The sequence below is a fragment of the Lichenostomus cassidix genome, unplaced genomic scaffold, assembly GCF_008360975.1.
Source record: "Lichenostomus cassidix isolate B80296 unplaced genomic scaffold, HeHo_3.0 HiC_scaffold_864, whole genome shotgun sequence".
NCBI lineage: Eukaryota > Metazoa > Chordata > Aves > Passeriformes > Meliphagidae > Lichenostomus > Lichenostomus cassidix.
Window position 1 is genome coordinate 60,857 of NW_028147344.1, and position 27,904 is coordinate 88,760.

At 55.0% G+C, this 27,904-nt stretch overlaps 1 protein-coding gene across 1 annotated transcript; it reads left to right on the plus strand.

Moving 5' to 3' along the window:
* LOC146423356 (lysine-specific demethylase 5C-like) lies at nt 1-27,861 on the plus strand. Its single transcript, XM_085044843.1, has 26 exons — nt 1-894; nt 2,899-2,976; nt 3,104-3,226; nt 5,290-5,460; nt 5,528-5,662; nt 7,014-7,137; nt 8,964-9,154; nt 9,739-9,897; nt 10,884-11,003; nt 11,596-11,754; nt 12,934-13,115; nt 14,105-14,267; nt 14,340-14,459; nt 15,591-15,785; nt 17,267-17,448; nt 19,163-19,287; nt 20,045-20,192; nt 20,828-20,924; nt 21,652-22,010; nt 22,700-22,838; nt 23,557-23,736; nt 23,810-23,944; nt 24,932-25,459; nt 26,152-26,209; nt 26,875-27,074; nt 27,667-27,861. Exons 1-26 carry the CDS (start codon nt 286-288, stop codon nt 27,859-27,861), a joined length of 4,875 nt encoding a protein of 1,624 aa, XP_084900969.1. The 5' UTR covers nt 1-285.
* The last annotated feature ends 43 nt before the right edge of the window (nt 27,862-27,904 follow it).

Sequence of the window (27,904 nt, forward strand, 5' to 3'; positions counted from 1 at the left end):
CAGGAGGAGGAGGATCCAAGATGGCGGCGGCGGCCCGGCCGGACGGACCGGGCAGGCCTGGGGTGTGAGGCGGGCGGAGCGCGGGGCGGCGGGGCCGCGAAAGGGCCGCGGAGGGGCCGGCGGGGCGGCGGAGCTCGTCGGGCGCTGTTCCATCCCCCCTTTCCCCGCGGCTCGGGGAGGGGGGGGCGGCCCGCGGCCTGTGAGGGGGCGGCGCGGGGGCGGCGGGGCCTCCATGGCCCCCTGAGGGGGCAGCCCGGGAACCCCCCGCTCCCCTCGGTGCGAGGCATGGAGGAGGGCGAGCAGCAGCGCGCAGGAGGCGGCTGGGCCGAGTGGGGGCCCGGCCCGGGGGGATCCCCACCGTGGGCTCCCCCGCCGCCGCCCGACGGGGACGAGGAGGCCAAGCGGGGCCGCGGCGCGGAGTGGGGCGGAACGGAGCCTCCCGGCGATGCGGGACCCGCCAGACCGGCAGCCGCGGCCCCCAAAGCGGCTGGGGACGAGAAGGCCCCGCGGCCCCCACGGTCCGGGGGAGAGCCGCGGGGTAAGGGCGGCGGGGGGCCCGGCAAGGGGAGCGGCGGGAGGCCGGCGGGAGAGGAGCGCAGCCCCCGCAAAGCCCCCGAGGAGCGCGGGGCCCGCGGCGGGGATCGGCCCGGCTCCGAGGACAAGGCCCGGCGGCCCCTCGGGGGTCCCCGCGGCGGGGCGGGCACGGAGCAGCGCGGGGAGTGGGGATCGCCGTGGCTGCCGGCGGAACCGGAGCCTCCCGAGGACTTTCTGCCGCCGCCGGAGTGTCCGGTGTTCGAGCCGAGCTGGGCAGAGTTCAGCGATCCGCTGGGTTACATCGCCAAGATCCGCCCGATCGCCGAGAAAAGCGGCATCTGCAAGATCCGACCGCCCGCCGTGAGTCTGGGGGGTCGGGAGGGGGTTGGGGACTCTTCCTCTAAATGGGGAATTCCCCCTCGAAATGGGGAGCCCCCGTCGAATTAGGGAACCCCTCGATATGGGGAACCCCAAAACCGAGGGGGAAATCAGGGGGTGAGGGTCCTGCCCCGCCGAGACTGGGATAAATATCCCACTGGAGGAGGAGTTGTCCCCTTTTTGGGATTTTTTTTATTTTGGGGGAGTGATAATTGCCCTCCGTGGGATTGTCTTTCCATTTAGGAGCGTATTTCTCCTGGGGGAGGAATGTTGTTTTATTTTGGGGGGATAAATTACTTTTTCGGGATTTTTTTTCTACAGGGGGTATAGGAAATATTCCTTGCCCTTAGAAAAGCTAATTGCCCCCTCCCCCATTTCCCCCCCCGGAGCGATTTCTCACTTAGGGGGATTAATTCCCCCCCGGGGGGTAATTTTCCTCCCCTCCCCCATTTCCTCAGTGCTTCTCGAGGGGGGGAAATACCCCTGGGGGGCAATAATGAACCCGGGGGGTTAAATACCCACCGGGGGGGTAAATCCCTGAGCTGGGGGGGTCATAGAGTTGGTGGTTTAAATGTCCCCCCCACCCCTATTTGGGGGTAGATTTGGGGTGAGGGGGGAATGTGGGGTAACCCCGGGAGGGTCCCGCCTGGGGGTGGATTTTGGGGTGGATTTGGGGATCCTCGGGGGGCGGGGGAATGTCCAGCCCCCCCGCTCCCCCCTCCAGCACCCCCCATGCCCGCTTGGGGGTCTGGGGTGACCCCAGCAAACTCGGGGTGTCCATGGGGATCTCGCCACCCCCCGGTGGGTTTTTGGGGAGTTTTTTGGGGTGGATTTTGGGGGTCCTCGTGGTGGTGGGGGGGGAATATCCAATCCCCCCCGCTCCCCCCTCCAGCACCCCCCATGCCCATTTGGGGGTCAGGGGTGACCCCAACAAACTCGGGGTGTCCCTGCGTGTCTCGCCGCCCCCCGGTGGATTTTTGGGGGTTTTCTGGGGGGGTCCCTTCGCCCCCCCCGCGTTCTCACAACAACAACACTGCCACGGCCAATATGGCGCCAGCCAGCGCCGAGCCTTTGTCTGCGGCCGCGGGGGGGTCCGGCCGAGCCGGGGGGGCTCCGCTCCGCTCAGCGCCCCCAAAATCTGGGGACACCCGCGGGGGCACCGGGGAACGGGGAGGGGACAGGCCCCCCCCATCCGTACCCCCCCAATTCGCGGTTTGTTCCCCGTTCGGGGTGGGGGTCGCGCGGTGTCCCCGCCCGGGGGGCTCTTTGTCGCCGCGTCCCCAGTTTGGTGGCGGTTTTGGCTGGGGGGGGACAGGCCGAGCCGGTCCCCCCAGCTGGGCGAGGGAAGGATTTCCGGGAGGGAGGGAGGGAGGGTTGGGCCGTGCTGGCGTCACCTCCCCCGGTGTCACCCCGGAAAGGGACACGGCAGGGGCGACCACCCCCCAGGCTGGGGTTTGTCACCTCCTGTGTGTCCCCGTGGGATTGGCCTGGGTGGGACTGTGGGGGGCATGCCTGCTGAACCCCCAAATTCTGAGCTGTGAGCGTGTTTTTTGGGGGGGCCATGGCTCTTAATCCCCCCAGTTTGGGTTTTGTCACCTCCTGTTTGTCCCCATGTGATTTGGCTGGGTGGGACTGGGGGGCATGGCTGTTGAGCCCCCAGATTTTGGGCTGTGAGGGTATTTTTTGGGGGCGCCATAGCTGCTGAACCCCAAATTTGGGGTGTGAGTACTCCTTTCTCATAGGGGATTGGGGGGGATATGGCTATTGACCCCCCAAATTTGGGCTGTGAGGGTTTTTTTGGGGTGTCCATCACTGCTGACCCCCCGAATTTAGGATTTATTCTCCTCTTTCCCTGTTGGGCTGCCTTGTCTGTGAGGTTTTTTTTGGGGTAGCCCTGACTCCTGACCCCCTAAATTTGTGCTCTGAGGTTTTTCTGGGCTGACCACAACTGCTGACCCCCCAAATTTTGCCCCTTTTTCCCCCCAGGACTGGCAGCCCCCCTTTGCCGTTGAGGTCGACAATTTCAGGTTCACCCCGCGAATCCAGCGGCTCAACGAGCTGGAGGTGAGAGAGTTTGGGGTGATTTTGGGGTGGATTTTGTGGTTGATTTTGGAGTAGATTTTGGGGTAAATTTTGGGGTGGATTTTGGGGTTGACCCCAATATTTGACCCCCAAATTCCTCCCTCTCCAGGCGCAGACCAGGGTGAAGCTGAACTACCTGGACCAGATCGCCAAGTTTTGGGAAATTCAAGGTTCTTCCCTCAAAATTCCCAACGTGGAGAGGAGAATTCTTGATCTCTACAGCCTCAGCAAGGTGAAAAAGGGCAGAAAAATTTGGGACCCCAAAAAATTAGGATCTCCATTCCCTCCTGGGGATTCTGGTGGGGTTGGGGAAGTTGTTTTTATTCCTGTTTTTTGTTTTCCTGTTTTTTTATTGATACTTCTATTTTTTTATGTTCCTATTTATTTTTTTCAAGTTTTTTAATTTTTTAAATTTTTTATGTTATTTGTATTTTATGTTTTATTTTTCATTTTATTTTCGTTATTACTTTTTATTTGTTGTTTGATTCTTGTTCTTGTTTTTATATTATCTTTTTTTTTTTGGGAAAAATGTTCTCCTGTGGGTTATATATTCACATTCAGGTAAACTAGTTACGTTTTTTGAGAGTGTTTTTTATTTAAAGCTATAATTGGTTTTTTTTAAAAAAAACTTTACTATTTTATAGATTATTTTCCTATATAGGGAATTATTGTTGGGGAGATAATTGCCCCACATAGGGAAACCTTTATTTTTTTCGGGGGGTAATTTCTTAATCAGAGAATATTTCTTAATCAGAAGATTAATTGTTAATTTTATTATGTATTAATTATTAATACGGAGATTATGCTCCCATTTTGGGGGTTTATGTCCCCATTGACGGGAAAATATTCTTATTTTGGGAGCTTATGTGATCATTTATGAGGAAATATTCTTATTTTGAGGGATTATATCCCCATTGATTGGGGAAATATTCCCATTTTTGGGGTTACATCCTCATTTGTGGGGAAAATTCCCATTTTTTGGGGTTACAGCCTTATTTATAGGGGAATTTTCGCTTTTTGGGGGTTCTGCTCCCAGCAAGGTTCGTGGGAATCCCTGGGGTGTCCCTGGTGGGACCTCAATGTCACCTCACAGGTGGTGATGAGACCCCAGGGTGGTGCAGGTGGCCCAGGGGCTGTTCAGGTAGCCCAGGGTGGTTCAGGTAGCCCAGGAAGTGTTCAGGTGATCGTGCAGACGTTCCAGTGTCCTCACTGTCACCCCCAGGTGGTAATGGAGGAGTGGCAGTGCAGGTAGCCCAGAGGGTATCCAGGTAGCCCAGAAGGGATTCAGGTGACTCTGTCAAGGTCCCAGTGTCCCCAGTGTCCCCTCAGGTGGTGATGGAGGAAAGTGGCTACAAGGCCATCTGCAAGGACCGCCGGTGGGCTCATGTTGCCCAGGGTGGTTCAGGTAGCCCAGGGTGGATCCAGGTGACTCTGTCAAGGTTCCAAGGTCCCCATTGTCACCCCACAGGTGGTGATGGAGACCCCAGGGTGGTGCAGGTGGCCCAGGGTGTCCCTGTGTGGTGATGGGGGAGCAGCAGTGCAGGTAGCCTAGGGTAGATTCAGGTGACTCTGTCAAGGTTCAGGTGACCCCAGCAATGTCCCCAATGTCCCCCCAGGTGGTGATGGAGGAAGGTGGCTATGAAGCCCTCTGCAAGGACCACTGGTGGGCTTGGGTAGTCCCGGGTGGTCCAGGTGACCCCGAGGTGTTTCAGGTGACACAGGGTGGATTCAGGTGACCCTGGTGAGGTTCAGGTGACCCTGTCAAGGTTCAGGTGACCCTGGGTCAGTTCAGGTGACCCTGTCAATGTTCCCAGTGTCCCCCCCAGGTGGTGATGGAGGAAGGTGGCTATGAGGCCATCTGCGAGGACCACCGGTGGGCTCAGGTTACCCAGGGTGGTTCAGGTGACCCCGAGGTGGTTCAGATAGCCCAGAATGGATTCAGGTAGTCTTGGTGAGATTCAGGTGGCCCTGTCAAGGTTCCAAGGTCCCCAGTGTCACCTCACAGGTGGCGATGGAGACGCCAGGGTGGTGCAGGTAGCCCAGGGTGGATTCAGATGGCTCTGTCAAGGTTCAGGTGACCTTGGCAAGGTTTAGGTGACTCTGTCAAGGTCCCAGTGTCCTCACAGGTGGTGATGGAGGAGGGTGGCTACGAGGCCATCTGCAAGGACTGCTGATGGGCTCGGGTGGGGTGCAGGTAGCCCTGGAAGGGTGCAGGTGACCCTGGCAAGCTTCAGGTGACTCTGTCAAGGTCCAGGTGGCCCTGGTGACATTCCAATGTCCCCAATATCCCCTCAGGTGGTGATGGAGGAAGGTGGCTACGAGGCCATCTGCAAGGACCGCCGGTGGGCCAGGGTTGCTCAGCGCCTCTCCTACCCGTCGGGGAAGAACATCGGCTCTCTGCTGCGCGCTCACTACGAGAGAATCATCTACCCCTACGAGATGTACCAGTCCGGGGCCAACCTGGTGGTAAGTCGGGGGTTTTTTGGGGGGTTTGGGGACATCCAAGCCGTGCTGAGTGTCCCCAAATGTGCAGCAGTGTCACACGAGGCCGTTTGAGAGCGAGGAGAAGGACAGGGAGTACAAACCTCACAGCATCCCGCTGAGGCAGTCGGTGCAGCCCTCGAAATTCAACAGCTACGGGAGGAGAGCGAAGCGGCTGCAGCAGGAGGTAAAAATAGCGCAAAAATATCCCGAAAATATCCCAAAAATAGCCCAAAAAATCACTCCAAAATACCCAGAAAATATCCCAAAAATATCCCAAAAATCACCCCAAAAATCAAACCAAATATCCCAAAAATCACCCCAAAAATCACCCCAAATATCCCAAAAATCACCCCAAATATCCCAAAAATCACCCCAAAAATATCCCACAAATATCCCAAAAAATATCCCAAAATTATCTAATAAATATCCCAAAATTATCTAATAAATATCCCAAAATTATCCCACAAATATCCCAAAATTATCCCACAAATATCCCAAAAAATATCCCAAAATTATCCCATAAATATCCCAAAATTATCCCAAAAATATCCCAAAGTTATCCCATAAATATCCCAAAATTATCCCACAAATATCCCAAAGATCATCCCAAAAATCATCCCAAAAATCACCCCAGAAATATCCCAAAAATTACCCCAAAATTATCCCACAAATATGCCAAAAATCACCCCAAAATCCTCCCGAAAATATCCTGAAAATATCCCCAAAATCCTCCCGAAAATATCCCAAAAATCCTCCCGAAAATATCCCGAAAATCACCCCAAAAATCCTCCCGAAAATATCCCGAAAATCACCCCAAAAATCCTCCCGAAAATATCCCGAAAATCACCCCAAAAATCCTCCCGAAAATCACCTCCGAAAATACTCCAGAAAATCACCCCCGAAAATCACCTCAAAAATACTCCAGAAAATATCCCAAAAATCACCCCAAAAATACCCCGAAAATCACCCCCGAAAATACTCCAGAAAATATCCTCAAAAATATCCTCAAAAATTACCCAAAAATACCCACAAAATGCCCCAAAAACTCCACAAAATCACCCAATAAATATCCCAAAAATACCCTAAAAATATCCAGAAAATATCAAAAAAATACCCAAAAGTCCCACAAAATCCCCTGAAAATCCCCTGAAAATCCCCTAATGTAATCCCACAGCCTGAACCAACCAAGGACATCGAGAACACCATGCAAAAATACCCCAAAAATAACCTAAAAATATCCCAAGAATACCCCACCTAATCCTCCAATTACCCCACAAAATCACCCCAAAAACCCCACAAAATCCCTCAAAACCCCCAAAAATCACCCAAAAATACCTCCAAAATATCCCAAAAATATCCTAAAAATCACCCCAAAAACCCCACAAAATCTCCCAAAACCCTCACAATATACCCCCAAAAAAACCCCAAAAATACCCAAAAAATACCCCAAAATCACCAAAAAAATTACCAATAATTCCCAAAACCCCCCGAAAATCCCCTGAAAACCCCAGAAATCCCCCATTCTGATCCCACAGCCCGAGCCAACCGAGGAGGACATCGAGAAGAACCCAGAATTGAAGAAGTTGCAGATTTACGGTGCTGGACCCAAAATGTTGGGCTTGGGATTGGTGGCCAAGGATAAAACCCTGAGGAAAAAAGGTAATTTGGGATCTCCAAAATTTTGGGATTGGGTGGTTGGGATTCCTAAATATTTTTGGGAATTTCCAGATTTTTTTGGTGATTTTTTGGTGATTTTTTTGTGATTTTTTTTTTTTTTTGGTGATTTTTTTTTGGTGATTTTTAGTTGATTTTTAGTTGATTTTTTTTTATTTCTTTGGTAATTTCTGTGTAATTTCTGTGTAATTTTTGTGTGATTTTGGGGTGTTTTTTTTGAATTTTCTGGTGATTTTTGGGGGGGGTTTTGGTGGGTTTTTTGGTGGGTTTTTTGGTGATTTTTTGGTGATTTTTTGTATGATTTTTGGGTGATTTTTGGGTGATTTTTTTTGTGATTTGGTGATTTTTGGTGATTTTTTTTTGAGGTTTTTTTATACCTTAAATGCTCTTTTTGGGAGATTTTTTGCTAATAATTTTTTTCAGGTTTTGCCCCAAATTCTTTTGGGAATTTTTTCTCTCCTAATTTTTTTAGGATATTTCCAGAGCTTTTGGGGATTTCTCCTCATTTTTTCTGGGACATTTTCCCAATTTTTGGGATTTTCTTCTCTCCCCATTCTTTTGAAAATTCCTCTTATTGTTTTAGGAACAAATTCCCCATTTTTGGGACAAACATTCCCCCACAGTTCTTTAGGAATTTACTTCTCTTCCAGTTTTTTATGGTTTTATTTTTCCCCCATTTCTTTTGGGTTTTTTCTATTTTTTTTTTTATTTTTTCCAATTTTTCAGGATTTTTTCCCAAATTGTTCAATAATCTCCTAAAATGGCTTAGTAATTCCTCAAAATAGTTCAGTAAACCCCCAAAATGTTTCAATAATTGCCTAAAATTGTTCAATAATTCCCCAAAATGGTTCAATAACTTCCTAAAATGGTTTACTTACTTCTCAAAATGCTTCAATAACCCCAAAGTTTTTCACTAACTCCCCTAAAATATTTGAATAACCACTTAAAACGATTGTGTAACTTCTTAAAAAGCTTTTAATAACTTCTAAGAATAATTCAGTAACCCCAAAATTATTTATTAACTTCTCAAAAAATGATTCACTAACCCCCCAAAAAGGTTCCATAACCTCTCAAAATTTTTAATAACCCCAAATTTGCTCAATAATCTCCTAAAATAGTTCAAAACCCTCCCAAAAAATTCACTAACCCCCCAAAAATGGTTCAGTAACTTCCTAAAGTGATTTAATAACTGTTTAGAATGCCTCCATAACCCCAAAATTATTTATTAATCTCTCAAAAATGGTTCCATAACCCTCCAAAAAGGTTCAGAAGTCCCCAAAATTGTTTAATAACTCCCCAAAATGGTTTAATAACTCCTCAAAATGGTTCAGTGACCTCGAAAAGTGTTCAATAACGCCCCAAAAAAGTTCAGTAAACCCCGAAAAAAATTCAAGAACCCCCCCAAAATCCCAAAAAACCCCCAAAAAATCCTGAAAAAAAGTTCAGTAATTCTTCAAAATCGTTCACTAACCCCCAAAATGGACCCATAAGCCCTGGAAATGGTCCAATAACCCCCAAAAAATTCACTAACACCCCCAAAAATTGCTCAATAACCTCCCGAAATGGCTCAATAACCCCCCAAAACATTCGATAACCTTCCCAAAAAATTCAATAACCTTCAAAAAAGATTCCATAAACCCCTTTTTCATAACCCCTTAAAATGCTTCCATAACCCCTTAAAATGGTTCGATAATTCTTCAAAATGTTTCCATAACCCCAAAAGTATCTAACCCCCCAAAAATTATTCCATAACCCCCAAAAAACTCCCTAAGCCCCCAAAATCCCCTCCCCAACCTCTTTTGTCCCCCCAGACAAAGAAATCCCCGAATGTCCCCCAACCGTGGTGGTGAAGGAAGAGCCAGCAGTGGAGCCCCGAGTGTCACCTGGGTCACCTGGACACCGCGATGGACACCGCGATGGACATCAGGAGCTCCGGCACAGCCCAGAGCCGTGCACCAAAATGACCATGAGGCTGAGGAGGAGCCACAGCAACAGCCAGTTTGTGAGTGTTTGGGGGGAAATATGGGAAAAAATGAGATTAAAACGTGGAATTTAGTGGGTTTAGGGGTGAATTTTGGGGGGAAATATGGGAAAAAATGGGATTAAAACGTGGAATTTACTGAATAATCTGGAATTTTCCCTGCATCTGCCAGGTTTGGGGTCTCATTTTGGGGTAAATCTGTGAAAAAATGGGACCAAAACCTCAAAATTTCCTGAGTTTTCCATGCCCAGGTGGATTCAGGTTTGGGGTCTCATTTTGGGGTCTTATTTTGGGGTAAATCTGTCCCAAAATGCATCCCAAACCCCAAAATTTCCCTAATTTTCCCCATATCTGCCAGGTTTGGGGTCTCATTTTGGGGTAAAACTCTGCCAAAATTCGACCCCAAAACACCAAAATTTCCCAAATTTCCCCCGCATCTGCCGGGTTTGGGGTAAATCTGTGCCAAAATGAGACCCAAAACCCCAAAATTCTCCGAATTTTTCCCACATCTGCTGGGTTTGGGGTCTCATTTTGGGGCAAATCTGTACCAAAATGCATCCAAAACCCTGAAATTCCCCAAATTTCCCCCGAATTTTCCCCCGCAGGTGGATTCCTACATCTGCAGGATCTGCTCTCGGGGCGATGAGGACGACAAGCTGCTGCTCTGCGATGGTTGTGATGATAATTATCACATTTTCTGTCTGCTGCCTCCTCTGCCCGAAATCCCCAAAGGCATCTGGCGATGTCCCAAATGTGTCATGGCGGTGAGCAGCTTGGGGACATTGTTGGGGACAATCAGGGTGTGGGTTTGACTGATTTGGGGATTTTGGGGATTCCGAATTTCATCCAGATTTGTCTGTAGGGCTGGGAATCCTCATTTTGGGGCTTAAGGGATCTCAATTTGGGGCTTTAGGGATCCCAATTTGGGGGTTAAGGGATCCCAGTTTGAGGGTTAAGGGATCCCCATTTGGGAGCTCAGGGATTCTCATTTTGGGGCTTTAGGGATCCCAGTTTGGAGGATTTAGGGATCCCAGTTTGTGGGGTTGGGAGCTGTTGTGGGGTGTGGAGGGTGTGGGTTTGACTGATTTTGGGGTTTTGGGGATCCCAAATCTCATCCAGTGCTGTCTGAAGGGCTGGGGATCCCTGTGTCCCTCCTGGCGTCCCCCTGACTCCCTGATGTCCCCCTGACTCCCTGGTGTCCCCCTGAGTCCCTGGTGTCCCTGGGCCTCCTCCTGTTGTCACCTGGGACACTCCGGTGTCCCTGTGTCCCCTCCCAGTGTCCCCTGAGTCCCTGGTGTCCCTCCTGGTGTCCGTGGTGTCCCCCTGACACCCTGCTGTCCCCATGTCCCCTCTCTGGTGTCCCCCAGACTCCTTGTCTGTGTCCTCCGGCTCCCTGGTGTCTCTGTGTCCCCTCTTGGTGTCCCCATGTCCCCCTGACTCCCTGGTGTCCCTGGGCCTCCTCCTGTTGTCGCCTGGGACACTCTCCAGTGTCCCCATATCTCCTCCCAGTGTCCCCCTGACTCCCCAGTGTCCCCATGTCCCCTCCCAGGGTACTCCTGACTCTCCAGTGTCCCCTGACTCCCTGTGTCCCCTCCCAGTGTCCCTTGGCCTCCTCCCCATGTCCCCTCACTCGCTGGTGAACCCATGTCCCCCTGACTCACCGGTGTCCCCAGTGTCCCCTGACTCCCTCCCTGTGTCCCCCTGACTGCCCGCTGTCCCCATGTCCCCTGACTGTCCCCGCTGTCCCCAGGAGTGCAAGAGGCCCCCCGAGGCGTTTGGTTTCGAGCAGGCGACGCGAGAATACACCCTGCAGAGCTTCGGGGAGATGGCTGATGCCTTCAAGGCTGACTACTTCAACATGCCCGTCCATGTGAGTCCCAAAAACCCAAAAAACACCCCAAAACTGCCCTGAAAACCCCAGACACAGCCCATCCATGTGAGCCCCGAAGAGCCCTAAAAAACCCCAGAAAGAACCCCAAAAACAACCCCAAAACTGCCCTGAGGCCCCCAGACACAGCCTGCCCATGTGAGCCCCAAAAAACTCCAAAAACACCCCAAAAAAACCCTCAAACCACCCCAAAACTGCCCTGAGACCCCCAGACAGCCCTGAGACCCCCAGTCTGCTTCCTTTCAATGAGATGGGTGATGCATTCAAGGCTGACTGCTTCAACATGTCTGTCCATGTGAGCCCCAAAAACACCCCAAAACTACCCTGAACTCACCCTGAGCTCCCCAAACCCCTCCAGGACCCCCAGATTCTCCTCCCTTCAGTGAGGTGGTTGATGCTTTCAAGGCTAATAACTTCATGTGAGCCCCAAAATTCCCCCCAAAACCTTCCCAAATCCCCCCCAAACCACCCCAAACCCACCACAGATCCCTCCAAAACCTCCCCAAATCCTGCCCGAACCACCCCAAATCCCCCCAAACCCCCCAGCCGCCCCGCTGAAGCCCCCTGCCCGCAGATGGTGCCCACGGAGCTGGTGGAGAAGGAGTTCTGGCGGCTGGTGAACAGCATCGAGGAGGATGTCACCGTGGAGTACGGAGCTGACATCCACTCCAAGGAGTTTGGCTCGGGATTCCCCGTGCGCGACGGGAAACGGCGCCTGTCCCCCGAGGAGGAGGTGGGACAGGGGTGGGGTGGGGTGCTGGCATCATCCTGGGGGCACTGTCACCTTCCTGGGGGGCATTGGTACCACCTAGAACAGTGCCTGTCACGCGAGGAGGAGGTGGGACAGGGACAGTGGCACCTCCCTGGGGTGCTGGCACCATTCTGGGGGGTGTTGGCATTGTCCTGGGAGGCATTGTCACCTTCCTGGGGGCACTATCACCTCCCTGGGGTGCTGACACCATCCTGGGGGGGCATTGCCATCACGAAAAAGGGTGTTTGTCACCCGAGGAGGAGGTGGGACAGGGGTGTTGTCACCCCCCTGGGGTGCTGGCATTGTCCTGGGGGCATTGTCACTATCCTGGGGGTCATTGTCACCTCCCTGGGAGCACTGCCACCAGCCAGAATGGTTGTGACACCATGCCTCTGTCCCCTCTGTGGTGTCCCTGTCTGTGTCCCCATGGGGTGATGCCCCTGTCCCCTGTGCAGTGAGTGACCCTGTCCCTGTCCTCATGGCTTGGTGGTGACACCATGCCTCTGTCCCCACAGGGAGGTGACCCAGCCCTGTCCCCTCTGGTCACCCTGTCCCCACGGGTTGGTGGTGACACCATACCCTGTGTCCTGTATGGTGCCCCTGTCCCTGTCTCCATGGGGTGGTGGTGACATTGTCCTTGTCGCCACGGCAGGGGACATCATGCCCTGTCCCCACAGGGTGGTGCCCCTGTCCCCATGGGTTGGTGGTGATATTGTCCATGTCCCTATGGGTTGGTGGTGAGACATTGCCCTGTCCCCACGGGCTGGTAGCACCATGCCCGTGTCCCCTGTGGTGGCCCTGTCCCCACAGGGAGGTGACACTGCCCTGTCCCCTCTGATGTCCCTGTCCCTAGGAGTATGCAGGCAGCGGGTGGAACCTGAACGTAATTGCCCTGTCCCCATGGGTTGGTGGTGACCCTGTCCCTGTCCCCATGGGTTGGTGGTGACCCTGTCCCTGTCCCCACGGGTTGGTGACCCTGTCCCTGTCCCCACGATGAGGTGACACCGCCCTGTCCCCTCTGATGTCCCTGTCCCTGAGCAGGAATATGCCGGCGGTGGGTGGAACCTGAACGTGATTGCCCTGTCCCCATGGGTTGGTGGTGACCCTGTCCTTGTCCCCACGATGAGGTGACCCTGTCCTTGTCCCCATGTCCCCGAGCAGGAGTACGCAGGCAGCGGGTGGAACCTGAACGTGATGCCGGTGCTGCAGCAGTCGGTGCTGTGCCACATCAACGCCGACATCTCGGGCATGAAGGTGCCCTGGCTCTACGTGGGCATGGTGTTCTCAGCCTTCTGCTGGCACATCGAGGACCACTGGAGCTACTCCATCAACTACCTCCACTGGTACGGGGTGTCCTGGGGACCTTTGGGTGCCCTGGGAGGTCTTTGGGTGGCCTGGGGGACGTTTGGGTGGCCACAGAGAAGTTTTGGGATCATTTGGGTGGCCAGGGAGGTGTTTGGGTGGCCAGGAAGATGCTTTGGGGACATTTGGGTGGTTAGGGAGATGTTTAGTGGGTGTTTAGGTGGCCAGAGAGATATTTCAGTGGTGTTTGGGTAGCCAGAGAGATGTTTTGGGGGCATTTGGGTGGCCAGAGAGGTGATTTGGGGTGTGTTTGAGTGGCCACTGAGAGGTTTTTGGGGTGTTTGGGTGGCCAGGGAGGTGTTTAGGTGGCCAGGGAGGTGTTTTGGGGCTATTTGGGGGGCGTTTAGGTGGCCAGGGAGGCGTTTGGGTGGCCACAGAGATGTTTTGGGTTATTTGGGTGGTCAGGGAGGTGTTTGGGTGGATGAAGAGATTTTGGGGTGAGATAAGGTTTTTGGGGTAATCCAGAATGGGATCAGGAGGTTTTTGGGGTCCCCAGGGGCGAGCCCAAGACGTGCAGGATAGGATAAGGAAGTTTTTGGGGTGGGATGAGGAGGTTTTTGGGGTAGAATCAGAAGGTTTTTGGGATGCAATCAGGAGGTTTTTGGGGTCCCCAGGGATGAGCCCAGGATATGGTTCAGGGTGAGATGAGATTTTGGGGAGGAGGTTTTGGGGTGGGATAGGAGGTTTTTGGGGTAGAATCATGAGGTTTTTGGGGTGCCCAGGGTTGAGCCCAAGACGTGGTACAGGACGGGATAGGATGAGGAGGTTTTTGGGGTGGAATGAGGACATTTTTGGGGTGAGATGAGGAGGTTTTTGAGGTGGCACAGGACAGGATCAGGTTTTTGGGATGGGATCAGGTTTTTGGGGTGGTAATCAGGAGGTTTTTGGGGTGAGATCAGGAGTTTTTTGGGGTGAGATCAGGAGGTTTTTGGGGTGAAATGAAGAGGTTTTGGGGTGCCTTTTCCTCCAGGGGCGAGCCCAAGACGTGGTACGGTGTCCCGTCGTTCGCCGCCGAGCACCTGGAGGAGGTGATGAAGAAGTTAACCCCAGAGCTGTTCGAGAGCCAGCCCGACCTGCTGCACCAGCTCGTCACCCTCATGAACCCCAACACCCTGATGGCCCACGGCGTCCCCGTGAGTTTGGGGTGTCCCCTGACCCCCCCATGGCTTTGTCACACCCCGCTGACCGCCAGGATGTCCCCGCAGGTGGTCAGGACCAACCAGTGTGCTGGGGAGTTTGTCATCACCTTTCCTCGCGCTTACCACAGCGGGTTTAACCAGGGCTACAACTTTGCTGAGGCTGTTAACTTCTGTACTGCTGACTGGGTGAGTGGTGGGGGCAAGGAAATGGACCTGGCGGGCGAGGAAATGGACCTGGGGGGCACAGGAAATACCCCAAAAAAATTTGAGGGAACGGAAAAAAAACTCAGGGGAAACAGTGAAATTTGCAGGTGGAGACGCTAAAAGAAGAGCAGGAGAAGCCAAAATTTATGGGACACAAAATATGCTTGGGGGAGCACAGGATTTCTGGGGGAATATAAAATAAAAACATCTGGGTAAGTGGAAAAAGAAATGAGGGGAAACAGAGAAATTTGCAGGTGGAGGTGTTAAAAGAGCAATAGTGCATTGAGCACTATCTGGTTCAGGGGTTCCCCAAGTTTGGGGGCTCAGGGCTGTGTTTAGGGCTGTGTTTATGGGGTTCAGGGCTGTGTTTATGGGGTGGCCCCGATTTTGGGGATCCCCTAACCACTGTCCAGCTCCCCACCAGCCACCAATGCATCGAGCACTACCCAGCTTTGCGAGTTCAGTTCCACAGTTCAGGGCTGTGTTTATGGGGTCTATGGGGTTCAGGGCTGGGTTTATGGGGTTTAGAGGGTTCAAGGCTATATTTATGGGGTTCCCCCGATTTTGGGGACCCCCAACCCCCTGTTCAGCTCCCTGCTGGCCACCAATGCATCAAGCACTACCCACTTCAGGGGTACAGGGAAGTTCCCCAGCTTTGGGGTTCCAGCACTGGGATTTCCAGCTGGGTTCAGGGCTGTGTTTAGGTGTTCCAGGGTTACCCCCAATTTTGGGGATCCCCTAACCCCCTGTCCAGCTCCCCCCTGGCTGCCAATGTGTCGAGCACTACCCCGATATGGGGTCACCCAGCTTTGGGGTTTCAACACTGGGGTTTCCAGCTGGGTTCAGGACAGTGTTTATGGGGTTTGTGGGGTTCAGAGATGTGTTTATGGGGTGTCCCCAATTTCGGGGATCCCCTAACCCCCTGTCCAGCTTCCCACCGGCTGCCAATGTGTTGAGCCTACCCAGATATGGGGTCACCCAGCTTTAGGGTTTCAGCACTGGGGTTTCCAACTGGGTTCAGGACTGTTTTTAGGGGTTTGGGGCTGGGTTTATGGGGTTTGGGGGTTCCAGGGTTACCCCCCAATTTCGGGGACCCCCTAACCCTCTGTCCAGCTCCCCGCCGGCCGCCAATGCATCGAGCACTACCGCCGCCTGCGCCGCTACTGCGTGTTCTCGCACGAGGAGCTGATCTGCAAGATGGCCGCGAGCCCCGAGAAGCTGGACCTGAACCTGGCGGCCGCCGTGCACAAGGAGATGTTTGTCCTTGTCCAGGAGGAGAGGAAACTGAGGAAAGCTCTGCTGGAGAAGGTGGGGTGACCCCGAAACTGGGGGGTGGGAGATGGGTGGGGTTGGGGTGGTTTTTTGGGGGGTTTTGGGGTGGGTTGGGGTGTTGGGGGAAGTCCAAAATCTCCATGGGAGGTTCTGATTCTCATTTTTTCGTCCCTCCAGGGTATCACTGAGGGTTTTGGGTACCCAAAAATCTCCATGGGGGTTTCCAATTCCCATTTTTTCACCTCTTCAGGGCATCACAGAAGGGTTGGGGTTACAAAAGGCACCCCAAAATCCCCATGGGAGTTTCTAACTCCTACTTTTCCGCCCTTTCAGGGTATTACAGAGGGGTTAGGGTTACTGGGATGACCCCAAAATCCCCACGGGGGTTTCTGATCCCCATTTTTCTGCCCCCCCAGGGTATCGCACAGGGGGTTGGGGTTACTGGGATGACCCCAAAAGTTCCATGGGGGGTTCTGATCCCCATTTTTTCACCCTCCCAGGGCATCACCGAGGGGTTGGGGTTCCCAAAATCTCCACAGGGGTTTCTAATTCCCATTTTTTAATCCCTTCAGAGCATCACTGAGGGGTTTGGGGTTAGTGGGGTGACCCCAAAAGCTCCATGGGGGATTCTGGTGTCCATGTTTTTGCCCTCCCAGGGCATCAGTGAGGGGTTTGGGTACCCAAAATGGGTTCTAATCCCCCGTTTTCCACCTTTCCAGGTCATCACTGAGGGGTTTGGGTACCCACAATCCCCATCTTTTCACCCTTCCAGGGCATCACCAAGGGCTTGGGGTTACTGGGATGACTCCAAAATCCCCACAGGGGGTTTCTAATCCCAATTTTCCACCCTCCCAGGGCATCACAGAGGGGTTTGGATACCCAAAATGGGTTCTAATTCCCATTTTTCCATCCTCCTAGGGCATCACAGAGGCAGAGTAGGAAGGATTTTTGTCCCTGTCACGATCAGGGGTACCAAGGGCACCCCAAATTCCCCATGAAGGGTTTCTGATTCCCATTTTTTCACCCCCTACGTCCTCATGGAGAGTTTGGGGTTACTAAAGGCACCCCAAAATCTCCATGGGGGTTTCTAATTCCCAATTTTCCAACCTCCCAGGGCATCACCAAGGGGTTTGGGTACCCAAAACAGGTTCTAATCCCAATTTTCCACCCTCCCAGGGCATCACTGAGGGGTTGAGGTTACTAAAGGCACCCCCAAACCCCCACAGGGGGTTCTAATTCCCCTTTTTTGCCTCCCCAGGGCATCACCGAGGGGTTTGGGTACCCAAAATCCCCATTTTTCCACCCCTTCAGGGCATCACAGAAGGGTTGGGGTTACAAAAGACACCCCAAAATCCCCACAGAGGTTTATAATTCCCAATTTTCCTCTCTCTAGGGCATCACCGAGGGGTTTGGGTACCCAAAATGGGTTCTAATCCCCAATATCCACCCTGCCAGGGCATCACGGAGGGGTTTGGGTACCCAAAATGGGTTTCTAATCCCAATTTCCACCCTGCCAGGGCATCACGGAGGCCGAGCGCGAGGCCTTCGAGCTGCTGCCGGACGACGAGCGGCAGTGTGACAAATGCAAGACGACGTGCTTCCTGTCGGCGCTGGCGTGCTACGATTGTCCCCAAGGGCTCGTCTGCCTCTACCACATGGATGACCTGTGCAAGTGTCCCCGCAGCAAGCAGTACCTCAGGTGGGGACATGGGGGTTTGGGGGGCTGGGAGAGGAGTTTGGGGGTCTTGATGTGTGCTTGAGGGGGATATGGGGCTGGTTTGGGGGTCACAGGATGTCCCTGGAAGGGGATATGGGGCTGGTTTGGGCATTTGGGGGCCTTGATGTGCTCGTGGGGGAAAATGGGGATGGTTGGGGGTTTGGGGCGGGAGAGGAGTTTGGGGGCCTCGATGTGTCCTTGAGGGGATATGGGGATGGTTTAGGGGATCTGGGGGCCTTGATATGCCCTTGAGTGGGACATGGAGACGGTTTGGGGGTCTTGCTGTGCTCCTGAGGGGATGTGGAGCTGGTTTGGGGGGCTGGGAGAGGAGTTTGGGGGCCTTGAGGGGGACATGGAGATGGTTTGGGGAGTTTGGAGAGGAGTTTGGGGGGCTGGGAGAGAGTTTTGGGGTCTTGATGTGCCCTGGGGGGGCATATGGGAATGGTTTAGGGGGGATTTGGGACATTGATGTGCTCCTGAGGGAGACATGGGGGTGGTTTGAGGGACTTGGGGTGGGGGGGCTGGGAGAGGAGTTGGGGGACTGGGAGTGGGTTTGGGGGGCTGGTTGTGCTCCTGAGAAGGATATGGGGATGGTTTGGGGGTTTTGGGGGCTTTGGTGTGACCCTGGGGACACCCATGGGGCTGGTTTGGGGCAGCTATGGGTCCTGGTGTGCCCCTGGTTGGGGGTCTGGGTGTGATCTGGGGGTCTCAGGGTGTCCCCAAGGGGTGACACTGCCACTTCCCGGGGTCTCCACCCCCCTCATGCTGATTTTTGGGATTCACTGTCACCGATTTTGGGGTGCTCAGCCAACCCCAAACCCCGTGGGCTCAGCCTGGGGGTCCCATTTGTACCCTCGGGGTCTCATGGGGGAATCCCAGGGTGACCCCCAGAGTGACCCCCAAAAACCCCAGAAACACCACAAAAACCCACCAAAAACCCACCAAAAAACACCACAAAAAACCCCACAAAAAACCACCCCAGAAACACCCCAAAAAAACCCCAAACCCCCAAAAATACCCTCACAAAACACCCCCAAAACACCACAACATACTCAAAAAATCACCAAAAAACCTTTCCAAAAAACCCCCAAAAACCCTCCAAAAAACCCCTCCAGAACACCCCAAAAAACACACCAAAAACACCCCAAAACCCCTCCAAAATACTGCAAAAATCCTCAAAAATACCCTTAAACCCCTCCCAAAAACCCTCCAAAACCCCCAAAACACCTCCAAAAACTGCCAAAAAACCCCCACGAAAACACTCGTAAACACCCCCAAAAAACGTCCAAAAAAGTCCCCAAAAATCCCCCGACACCTCCATAATACTCCAAAAATCACCCAAAAAACCCTAAAACCACCCCTAAAAAGCTCTCCAAAACCCCAAAAAAACTCCAAAACACTCCAAAACCCCTCCAAAACATTCCAAAATACTCCTAAAATCGCCAAAAATCCCCAAAAACACCCATAAATACCCCCAAAAAACCCCAAACACCCCAAAAACCCCCAAGAAACCTCAAAAAATCCTCAAAAATCCCCAAAACCCCTCCAAAATACTCCAAGAATCCTCAAAAAAACTTCAAAAACACCTGCAAACACCCCCAAAAACACCCCAAAAAAACCCCCAAAAAATCCCAAAACCCCCCAAAAAACCGCAAAACCCCAAAAAAACTCCAAAAACCCCAAAACTCCCGTTCAGGTACCGCTACACGCTGGACGAGCTGCCAGCCATGCTGCACAAGCTCAAGGTGCGCGCCGAGTCCTTCGACACCTGGGCCAACAAGGTGCGCATCGCCCTCGAGCTGGAGGACGGCCGCAAGCGCAGTGAGTCCGGGGCTTTTGGGGTTTTGGGGTGGCTTTGGGGGTGTTTGGGATTTTTTGAGGGGTTTTTGGGGGTGGTTTGGGGTTTTTTTGGGGGGTTTTTAGGGGATTTTTGAGGGTTTTTGCGGTGTTTTTGGGGGTGTTTGGGAGTGTTTTGGGGGAATTTTTGGGTTTTTGCAGTGGTTTTGGGGTGTTTAGGAGTGTTTTGGAGGGTGTTTTGGGGTCTTTTTGGGGTTTTTTGGGGGTTTTTTTGGGGATGTTTGGAGGGTATTTGGGAGTGTTTTGGAGGTGTTTCAGAGGGTTTTGGGGGTTTTTAGGGTGTTTTTGGTGGTTTTTTGGAGGTGTTTTGAGGGCCTTGCTGTGCTCCTGAGGGGGATGTGGGGATGGTTTGGGGTTTTTGGGGTGTTTGGGGATGTTTTTGGGATGATTTTGGGGCGTTTTTGGTGGTTGTTTTGATGGGTTTTGGGGTGTTCACTGGGGGAGTTTTGGGTGTTTGGGAGGGTGTTTGGGGTGTGTGTTTGGGGTGTTTTGGAGATTTTGGGGGATTTTTATGGGGCATTCTTTTGGAGGGTTTTTGGGATGTTTCGGAGGGTTTTTTGGGGTGTTTTTGAAGGGTTTTTGGGGGCGATTTGTGGTGGTTTTGGGGGGGTGTTTTGGGGTGGGTTTGGGGTTTCTTGGTGTGTTTTGGGGTTTCTTGGTGTGTTTTTGGGCTGTTTTTGGGTATTTTTGTCATTTTCGGGTCTCCCATCTCTCTGCCCAGCCCTGGAGGAGCTCCGAGCTCTCGAGTCAGAGGCCAGGGAGAGGAAATTCCCCGAGAACGAGTTGCTGCATCGCCTCAAGGGCTGCCTGGGGCAGGCAGAGCGCTGCGTGTCCGAGGCACTGGGGCTCATCAGCTCCCAGGAGACCGGGTCAGTGTCCCCTAGTGCCACCTGGTGTCCCCAACCTGTCCCCTGGTGTCCCCAGCCTGTCTTTGATAGCTTATAGCTTGTTGGAAGGTAGGGTGAGTGTCCCCTGGTGTCCCCAGTCTGTCCCCGATAGCTCATCAGCTCCCAGGAGACAGGGTGAGTGTCCCCTGGTGTCCCAGCAGTGTCCCCAGCATTGTCCTCTCATTGTCCCCATGTCTCCCCAGTGTCCCCCACTGTCTCCATGTCCTTGCAGTGTCACCCCATGTCCCCAGCAGTGTCCCCTCATTGTCCTCAGCATTGTCCCCAATGTCCCCACAGTGTCCCCATGTCCCCACAATGTCCCCAATGTCCCTTCAGTGTCCCCAGCATTGTCGTCTCACTGTCCCTATGTCCCCACAGTGTCCCCAGCAGTGTTCCCTCACTGTCCCCAATGTCCCCAGCAGTGTCCCCTCACTATTCCCCCAGTGTCCCCACAATGTCTCAATGTTCCCACAGTGTCCCCTCATTGTCACCACAATGTCCCTATGTCCCCGCAGTGTCCCCTCACTGTCCCCAATGTCCCCGCAGTGTCCCCTCACTGTCCCCATGTCCCCGCAGTGTCCCCACAATGTCCCCTCACTGTCCCCATGTCCCCGCAGTGTCCCCGCGCCGGCGCTGACGCTGGAGGAGCTCAGGGCGTTCCTGGAGCAGATGAACCAACTGCCCTGCGTGATGCACCAGATCGGGGAGGTGCAGGTGAGCCCGGAGTGTCACCGGTGTCACACGGTGTCACATCAGTGTCACACCATGTCCTATGGCTGTCACATGGTGTTAAATGGCTGTCACATGGTGTCACAGAGGTGCCACAGTGTCCCGGGGATGTCACATAGTGTCCCTAGGGGTGTCTCACAGTGTCCTAGGGGTGTCACGTGGTGTTACATGGGTGTCACAGTGTCCCGGGGATGTCCTGGGTCTGTCACACAGTGACCTATGGGTGTCACCCAGTGCCCTGGGGATGTCACAGTGTGCCATGAATGTCACACAGTGTCTTGGGGATGTCACATGGCATCCCAGGGATGTCGCACAGTATGCCATGCATGTCACACTGTTTCCTAGAGATGTCACACAGTGTCATATGGATGTCACAGTGTGTCCTAAGGCTGTCATACAGTGTCCCAGGGGTGTCACACAGCGTCTCGGGATGTCCTGGGAATGTCACACAGTGTCCCATGGGTGTCACATAGTATCCTGGGGATATTCTGAAGATGTCACACAGTGTCCTGAGGGTGTCCTGGGGATGCCACCCAGTGTCCCATGGGTATCACACGGAGTCTCAGGGGTGTCACACATGGGCATGTCACACACAAGGGTGTCGCACAGTGTCCTGGGGATGTCGCACAGTGTCCCATGGGTGTTCCACAGCGTCCTGAGGACATCCTGGGTCTGTCACACCACATCCCACATGTCACCCCATGTCCTACAGGCCCTCCTGGACCGCGTGGAATCCTTCCAGGCCGAAGCTCGAGCCGCGCTGGACATTCCCCCTCCATCCCCGGCCGCCCTGCAGGAGCTGCTGGACCGAGGAGCCCGGCTGGGCGTGGAGGTGCCCGAGGTCCGGCGGCTGGAGCGCCAGCTCGCCCAGGCCACCTGGCTGGAGGAGGTGACGGCCACCCTGCGGTCCCCTCGCGCCCGTGTCCCCCTGCCCGTCATGCGCGGCCTCATCCAGGCCGGCCGGACCGTGGCTCCCAGCCCTGCGGTGGACGTGGCCATGGCCGAGCTGCAGGAGCTGCTGACCATCGCCCAGCGCTGGGAGGAGAAGGCTCAGATGTGCCTGGAGGCCAGGTGAGGGTGGGGGACACCTGGGTGGGGGGTGGGAGGGGGTAGTGGGGCTGGGGGCTGCAGCTGAGGGTAAACAGGGTCTGGGGGCTGCAGCCCTGGGTGCTTTGGGTGGGGAAAATGGGGCTGGGGGCTGCAGCACATGGCTCTGGAGGGATTTTAAAGGAGCTGGGGGTTGTCCCTCATGTCTGGGTGGGTAATAAGGGGCTGGGGGCTGCAGCATGTGGTTTCAGAGGGGCTGTGGGTGTCCCCATTGTCCCCAGGAGGTAAAAAGGGGCTGGGGGCTGCACCCTGTGTGTTCTGGGTGGGTAAAATGGGTCTGGGGGTTGTCCCTTACGTCTCCGGGGGGGTATAAAGGGTCTGGGGGCATCAGCATGTGGTTCTAGAAGGACTTCAAAGGGGCTGGGGGTGTCCCCAATGTCCTGAAGGAGGGTAAAAAGGGTCTGGGGATGTCCCTCAGGTCTCTGGGGGGATATAAAGGGTCTGGGGGTGACTCTGCAGGGAGGGGGAGAAAGGTTTGGGGTTCAGCTGCTGCTCAGAGCATCCTGCCCTGAGTCTGGGGGGTCTCTGGGGTGTCAGGGGTGTTCCTGGGGGTCTCAGGGGTATTTGGGGTGTCTCAGGGGGTCCCTGGGGTAATTGGGGTGTCCCTGGGGGTCTCAGGGGGTCTCAGTGTCCCCATCCCTGTCCCCCCGCAGGCAGAAGCACCCCCCAGCCACGCTGGCCGCCATCATCAAGGAGGCAGAGAACATTCCAGCACTGCTGCCCAACATCCAGGCGCTCAAGGAGGCTCTGGCCAAAGCCCGGGCCTGGATCGCTGATGTCGAGGAGATCCAGGTGGGCTCTGCGGCCACCCCAGGGGGCTTCGGACATGCTGTGACCCCATGGGTGTCCTCACTGTCCCTTTGGACGTGGCTGTGTCCCTGTCCTGTCCCCGTGGACAGTGGACATCTCTGTGTTCCATCCTGTGCTATCCCCAAGGACACTGGACATTCCTGTATCCCTGTCCTGTCTGCATGGACACTGGGCACTCCATGTCCCTATCCTGCACCTGTGGACAGTGGACATCTCTGTGTCCTTGTCATGGACCCAGGACATTGCTGTGTCCTCATGCTGTCCTCATGGACACTGGACACTTCCATGTCCCTGTCCCCATAGATCCTGGAGACCTCCATGTCCCCGTCCTGTCCCCATGGACACCCCTGTGTCCCTGTCATGGACCAGGACAGTCCTGTGTCTCTGTCCTGTCCCTGTCCTGTCCTCATGGACAGTGGACATCTGTGTGTTCCTGTTGTGGACACTGGTCATTGCTGTGTCCTCATGCTGTCCCCATGGACACTGGACATCTCCATGTCCCTGTCCCTCTGGATCCTGGACACTCCATTTCCCCATCCATCCCCATGTCCCACTGTCATTGCATTCCTGTCCCTCCATGTCCCCATCCATCCCCATGTCCCACTCTGGTCCCATTCCTGTCCCCACCACACCCACATCCCCATGCCCTCCCTGCCCTCCACATCCCACCCCAGCTGTACCTGACCCTGTGTCCCCCCAGAACGGTGACCACTACCCGTGCCTGGATGACCTGGAGGGGCTGGTGGCCGTGGGGCGTGACCTGCCGGTGCGGCTGGAGGAGCTGCGGCAGCTCGAGGTGCAGGTGGGCACGGCGCACTCCTGGCGGGACAAAGCCTCCCGCACCTTCCTCAAGAAAAACTCCTGCTACACCCTGCTCGAGGTGGGTTTTGGGGGGTTTTGGGGTGGTGTTGGGTGGTCTTGGCGTGGTGCTGACCATCCCCTGGTGTCCCCAGGTGTTGTGTCCCTGTGCTGATGCCGGCTCAGACAGCAGCAAGAGGCTCAAGTGGCGGCAGGAGCCGGGGTTGTACCGGCTGGACGCTGAGAGTTTGGGGTTGTCAGCGCAGGATTTGAGGGATCCTGGTGCTGTGGTGAGGATTGGGGGTGTGGGGGGCACCCTGGGACCCCAGTCGTTGTCACTGCTGCTGTCACTGCTGTCTCAGCTGAGATTGGGGTGTTTGGGGTGGGGGGCATTGCATTGTCCCCAATCCTGTCACCTCTCACATTCATGATAATCCCCTAACCCCAATCCTGTCACTTCTCATGTTCCTGATTTTCCCTGTTTCCCAGATTGTGGTGTTTAAGGGTTTGGGGTGGTTGGCACCACATCATCCCCTATTCCTGTCACCTCTCACACTCCCAGTTCCAACCCAGATCGTGGTGTTTTGGGGTTTGAGGATGTGTCACCCCCAATCCCTGTCACACTCACACCCCTGCTCTCCCCTCAGTCAGGTGTTCAAGGTGTTTGGTTATGTGTCACCCATGTCCCCAGTCCCTGTCACTCCCACACCCCTCACCTCCTGCAGATCAGGGGTTTGGTTATGTGTCACCCACATCCCCAAACCCCTGTCATTCTCACACTCTCGATTTTCCTAGATCATGGCATTCAGAGTTGGAGGATGTGTCACCCACGTCCCCAGTCCCTGTCACTCTCACATCCCTACTCTCCCCTAAATCATGGTGTTCAAGGGTTCAGTTATGGGTCACCCCAATCCCTGCCACTTCCAGTCCCTGTCACTCTCACACCCCCAATCTCCCCACCCCAGATCGTGGCATTCAGAGAGGGTGAGCAGAAAGAGAAGGAGGGTTTGGTTATGGGTCACCCATGTCCCCAGTCCCTGTCACTCTCATGCTCCCAATTCTCCCCTGATCATGGCATTGAGGGTTTTGGGGACGTGTCACCCATGTCCCCAATCCCTGTCACTCACGTCCCTGCTCTCCCCACCCCAGATTGTGGCATTCAGAGAGGGGATGTGTCACCTGCGTCCCCAGTCTCCTCCCCCCATATGATGGCATTGAGGGTTTTGAGGATGGGTCATCCCAATCCCTGTCACTCACACCCCAATCTCCCCACCCAGATCGTGGCGTTCAAAGAGGGCGAGCAGAAAGAGAAGGAGGGCATGCTCCGCCTCCGCCACGCCAACTCCCAAAAAGCCGCCCCGCCTCTCCCGGGCCCTGGACCACCATCCTGCGTCTGCGGGCAACCAGCTGGCCCGGGCATGCTGCAGTGCCAGCTCTGCCGAGACTGGTTCCACGGCTCCTGCGTGGCCTGGCCCCGCCTGGGCTCCCAGAAACCCTCACCGGCCTGGTGGGAGTGGGACGCCAAATTCCTGTGCCCGCTGTGCCAGCGCTCGCGGCGGCCGCGCCTCGAGACCATCCTGGCACTGCTGGTGGCCCTGCAGAAGCTGCCGGTGAGGTTACCTGAGGGAGAAGCTCTGCAGTGTCTCACCGAGAGGGCGATCACCTGGCAGGACAGGGCGCGGCAGCTGCTGGCGTCACCTGAGGTGGCAGGGCCGCTGGAGAGGCTGGCGGCGCTGCGGCACCGGCTGCACCACGGCGATGGAGATGGGGCACTGAGGGAGGCGAGTCGGAATGAGCAGACCAAGGTAGGGGGGATTTTGGGGTGATTTATGGGGGTTTGGGGGGATTTGGGGTGATGGAGTGCTGAGGGAGGCGAGTCGGAATGAGCAGACCAAGGTGAGCGAGTTTTGGGGTGATTTTAGGGGATTTGGGGTGATAGTGCTCTGAGGGAGGCTAGCCACAATGAGCAGACCAAGGTGAGAGAATTTGGAGTGTTTATGGGGGATTTATGGGGGATTTGGGGTGATGAAGCTCTGAGGGAGGCTAGCTGGAATGAGCAGACCAAGGTGAGGGGATTTTGGGGGAATTTGAGCTAATTTATGGGGGATTTGGGGTGTCAGAGCCATGCAAGAGGCCAGCTGAAACGAGCAGACCAAGGTATGGGGGGTTTATGGGGTTTTGAGGGGGATTTATGAGGGTTTTGAGGGGATTTATGGGGCATTTGGGGTGTTAGAGCTCTGAGGGAGGCTAGCGATAACGAGCAGACCAAGGTGGGGGGATTTATGGGGGATTTGGGAGGATTTATGGGAGTTTTAGGGTCTCAGACTCCTGCACAAGGCCTGCTGCAATGAGCAAACGGCAGCGAAAGGCTCTGGGGGGCCATGGGGAAGTGTGGGGCAGGTTTGGGGGCTCCAGGGGAGGTCTTGGGGTTATGGGGTGGGTTTGGGGGGCTCGGGGCTGGTTTTGGGGCCCTCCAGAGCAACTTCCTTCCCCCCAGGTGTCGGTGGAGAACGGGGACGCCCCCAGCCCGGAGAAGAATGGCCCCCTGCCCTCGGGTGAGTGGGGCTGGGGGCATTCAGGGACCCTATGGATCTATAGGGACCCCATTGGAATGCAGGGAGAATGGGATTCTGTCAATCCCATTGGAGTGCAGGAGATGCTGTGGGATCCAGTGGATCCTTTGGCAGTTTGGGGAATGTTTTGGGGCTGCAGAGATCCAATGTGAGATCCTACAGATCCTATAGGATCCATGGGGACACGGCTGGGCTGCAGGGATCCCTTTGATCCTATAGGATCACCAGGAACACAGATGGGCTGCAGAGATCCAGTGTGAGATCCTACAGATCCTATAGGATCCATGGGGACACAGTTGGGCTTCAAGGATCCCTCACGGTGTCCTGGTGTCCCCATGTCCCTGTGGTGTCCCCACGATGTCCCGATGTCCCCGAGGTGTCCCTACGATGTCCCCACAATGTGCCCACAGTGTGCCCACAGAGCTGGAGGCACTGAGCACAGCACCGCTGCAGCTGCAGGGGCCTGTGCTGGAACCCCCATGTCCCTGCGGTGTCCCTGCAGATCTGGTGGCGCTGAGCGCAGTGCTGCCTTGGCTACAGGGTCCTGTGCTAGAACTCCCCATGTCCCTGCGGTGTCCCCACGATGTCCCCATGTCCCTGCGGTGTCCCCACGATGTCCCTGTGATGTCCCCACGCTGTCCCTGCAGAGCTGGAGGCACTGAGCGCGGCGCTCCCGCGGCTCCAAGGTCCCGTGCTGGAGTTGGCCGAGGGGACACGGCGGCCGCTGGAGGAGCTGATGATGGAGGGTGACCTGCTGGAGGTGACACTGGACGAGGCACAGAGCATCTGGAGGTTGCTGCAGGCCACTCGCCCACCCCCCCTGGCTCTGTTCCGCCTGCTGCTCGAGGTATGGCAACCCCAAAACTGACCCTAAACTGACCCGGGACACCCCAAAACTGAACCAAAACTACTCCAGGGTCCCCCAAACCCTCCCCAGGGACACAGAATGCCCCAAAAAGCCTCCCTGGGGACACAGAACTTCCCTAAAACTGCCCCAGGAACCCCCAAACCTTTCTGGGACCCCAAATCCCTCCCCACACTGCTCCCATCACCCTCAGCCCACCCTGGGGACCCCAAACTTGCCCTTCCCTGCAAGTCCAGCGCCCAGCTCACAGTTTTCGGGTCACTGACAGGGTTTGTCCCCCAGCTGGAGCAGGCGGAGCATCAGGGACCCCAGATTGTCCCCAGGACTCCCAAACCTTCCCCAAAGCATCTCCCCTGCACCCCAAAACTGCCCCAACCCACCCTGGGTACCCCAAATTCACAGTTTTGGGGTCAGTGATGGGGTGTTTCCCCCAGCTGGAGCAGGCGGAGTGTTAGGGACCCCAAATTGTCCCCAGGAGCCCAGAACTGCCCTAAAGCACCTCAAAACTGCCCCAACCCACCCTGGGGACCCCAAACTCGCAGTTTTGGGGTCACTGACGGGGCGTTCCCCCCAGCTGGAGCAGGCGGAGCGGCGGGGGGCTCGAGCCCGTGGCCGTGACCCTGAAAAGCGCCGGAAGCGCCGGGCGGAGCGAGGGGACATCGTTCCCCTGGCCAAGGAGGAGCTGGAGCCAAAGAGGAGTCGGGGGCCCGAGGGGGGCGACCCTCAGGACAGCCCCACAGCCGGCCCCCAGGCCCCGGGGGTGAGTTAGGGGGGATTTGTGGGGTGCAGAGTGGTTTATGGGGGATTTATGG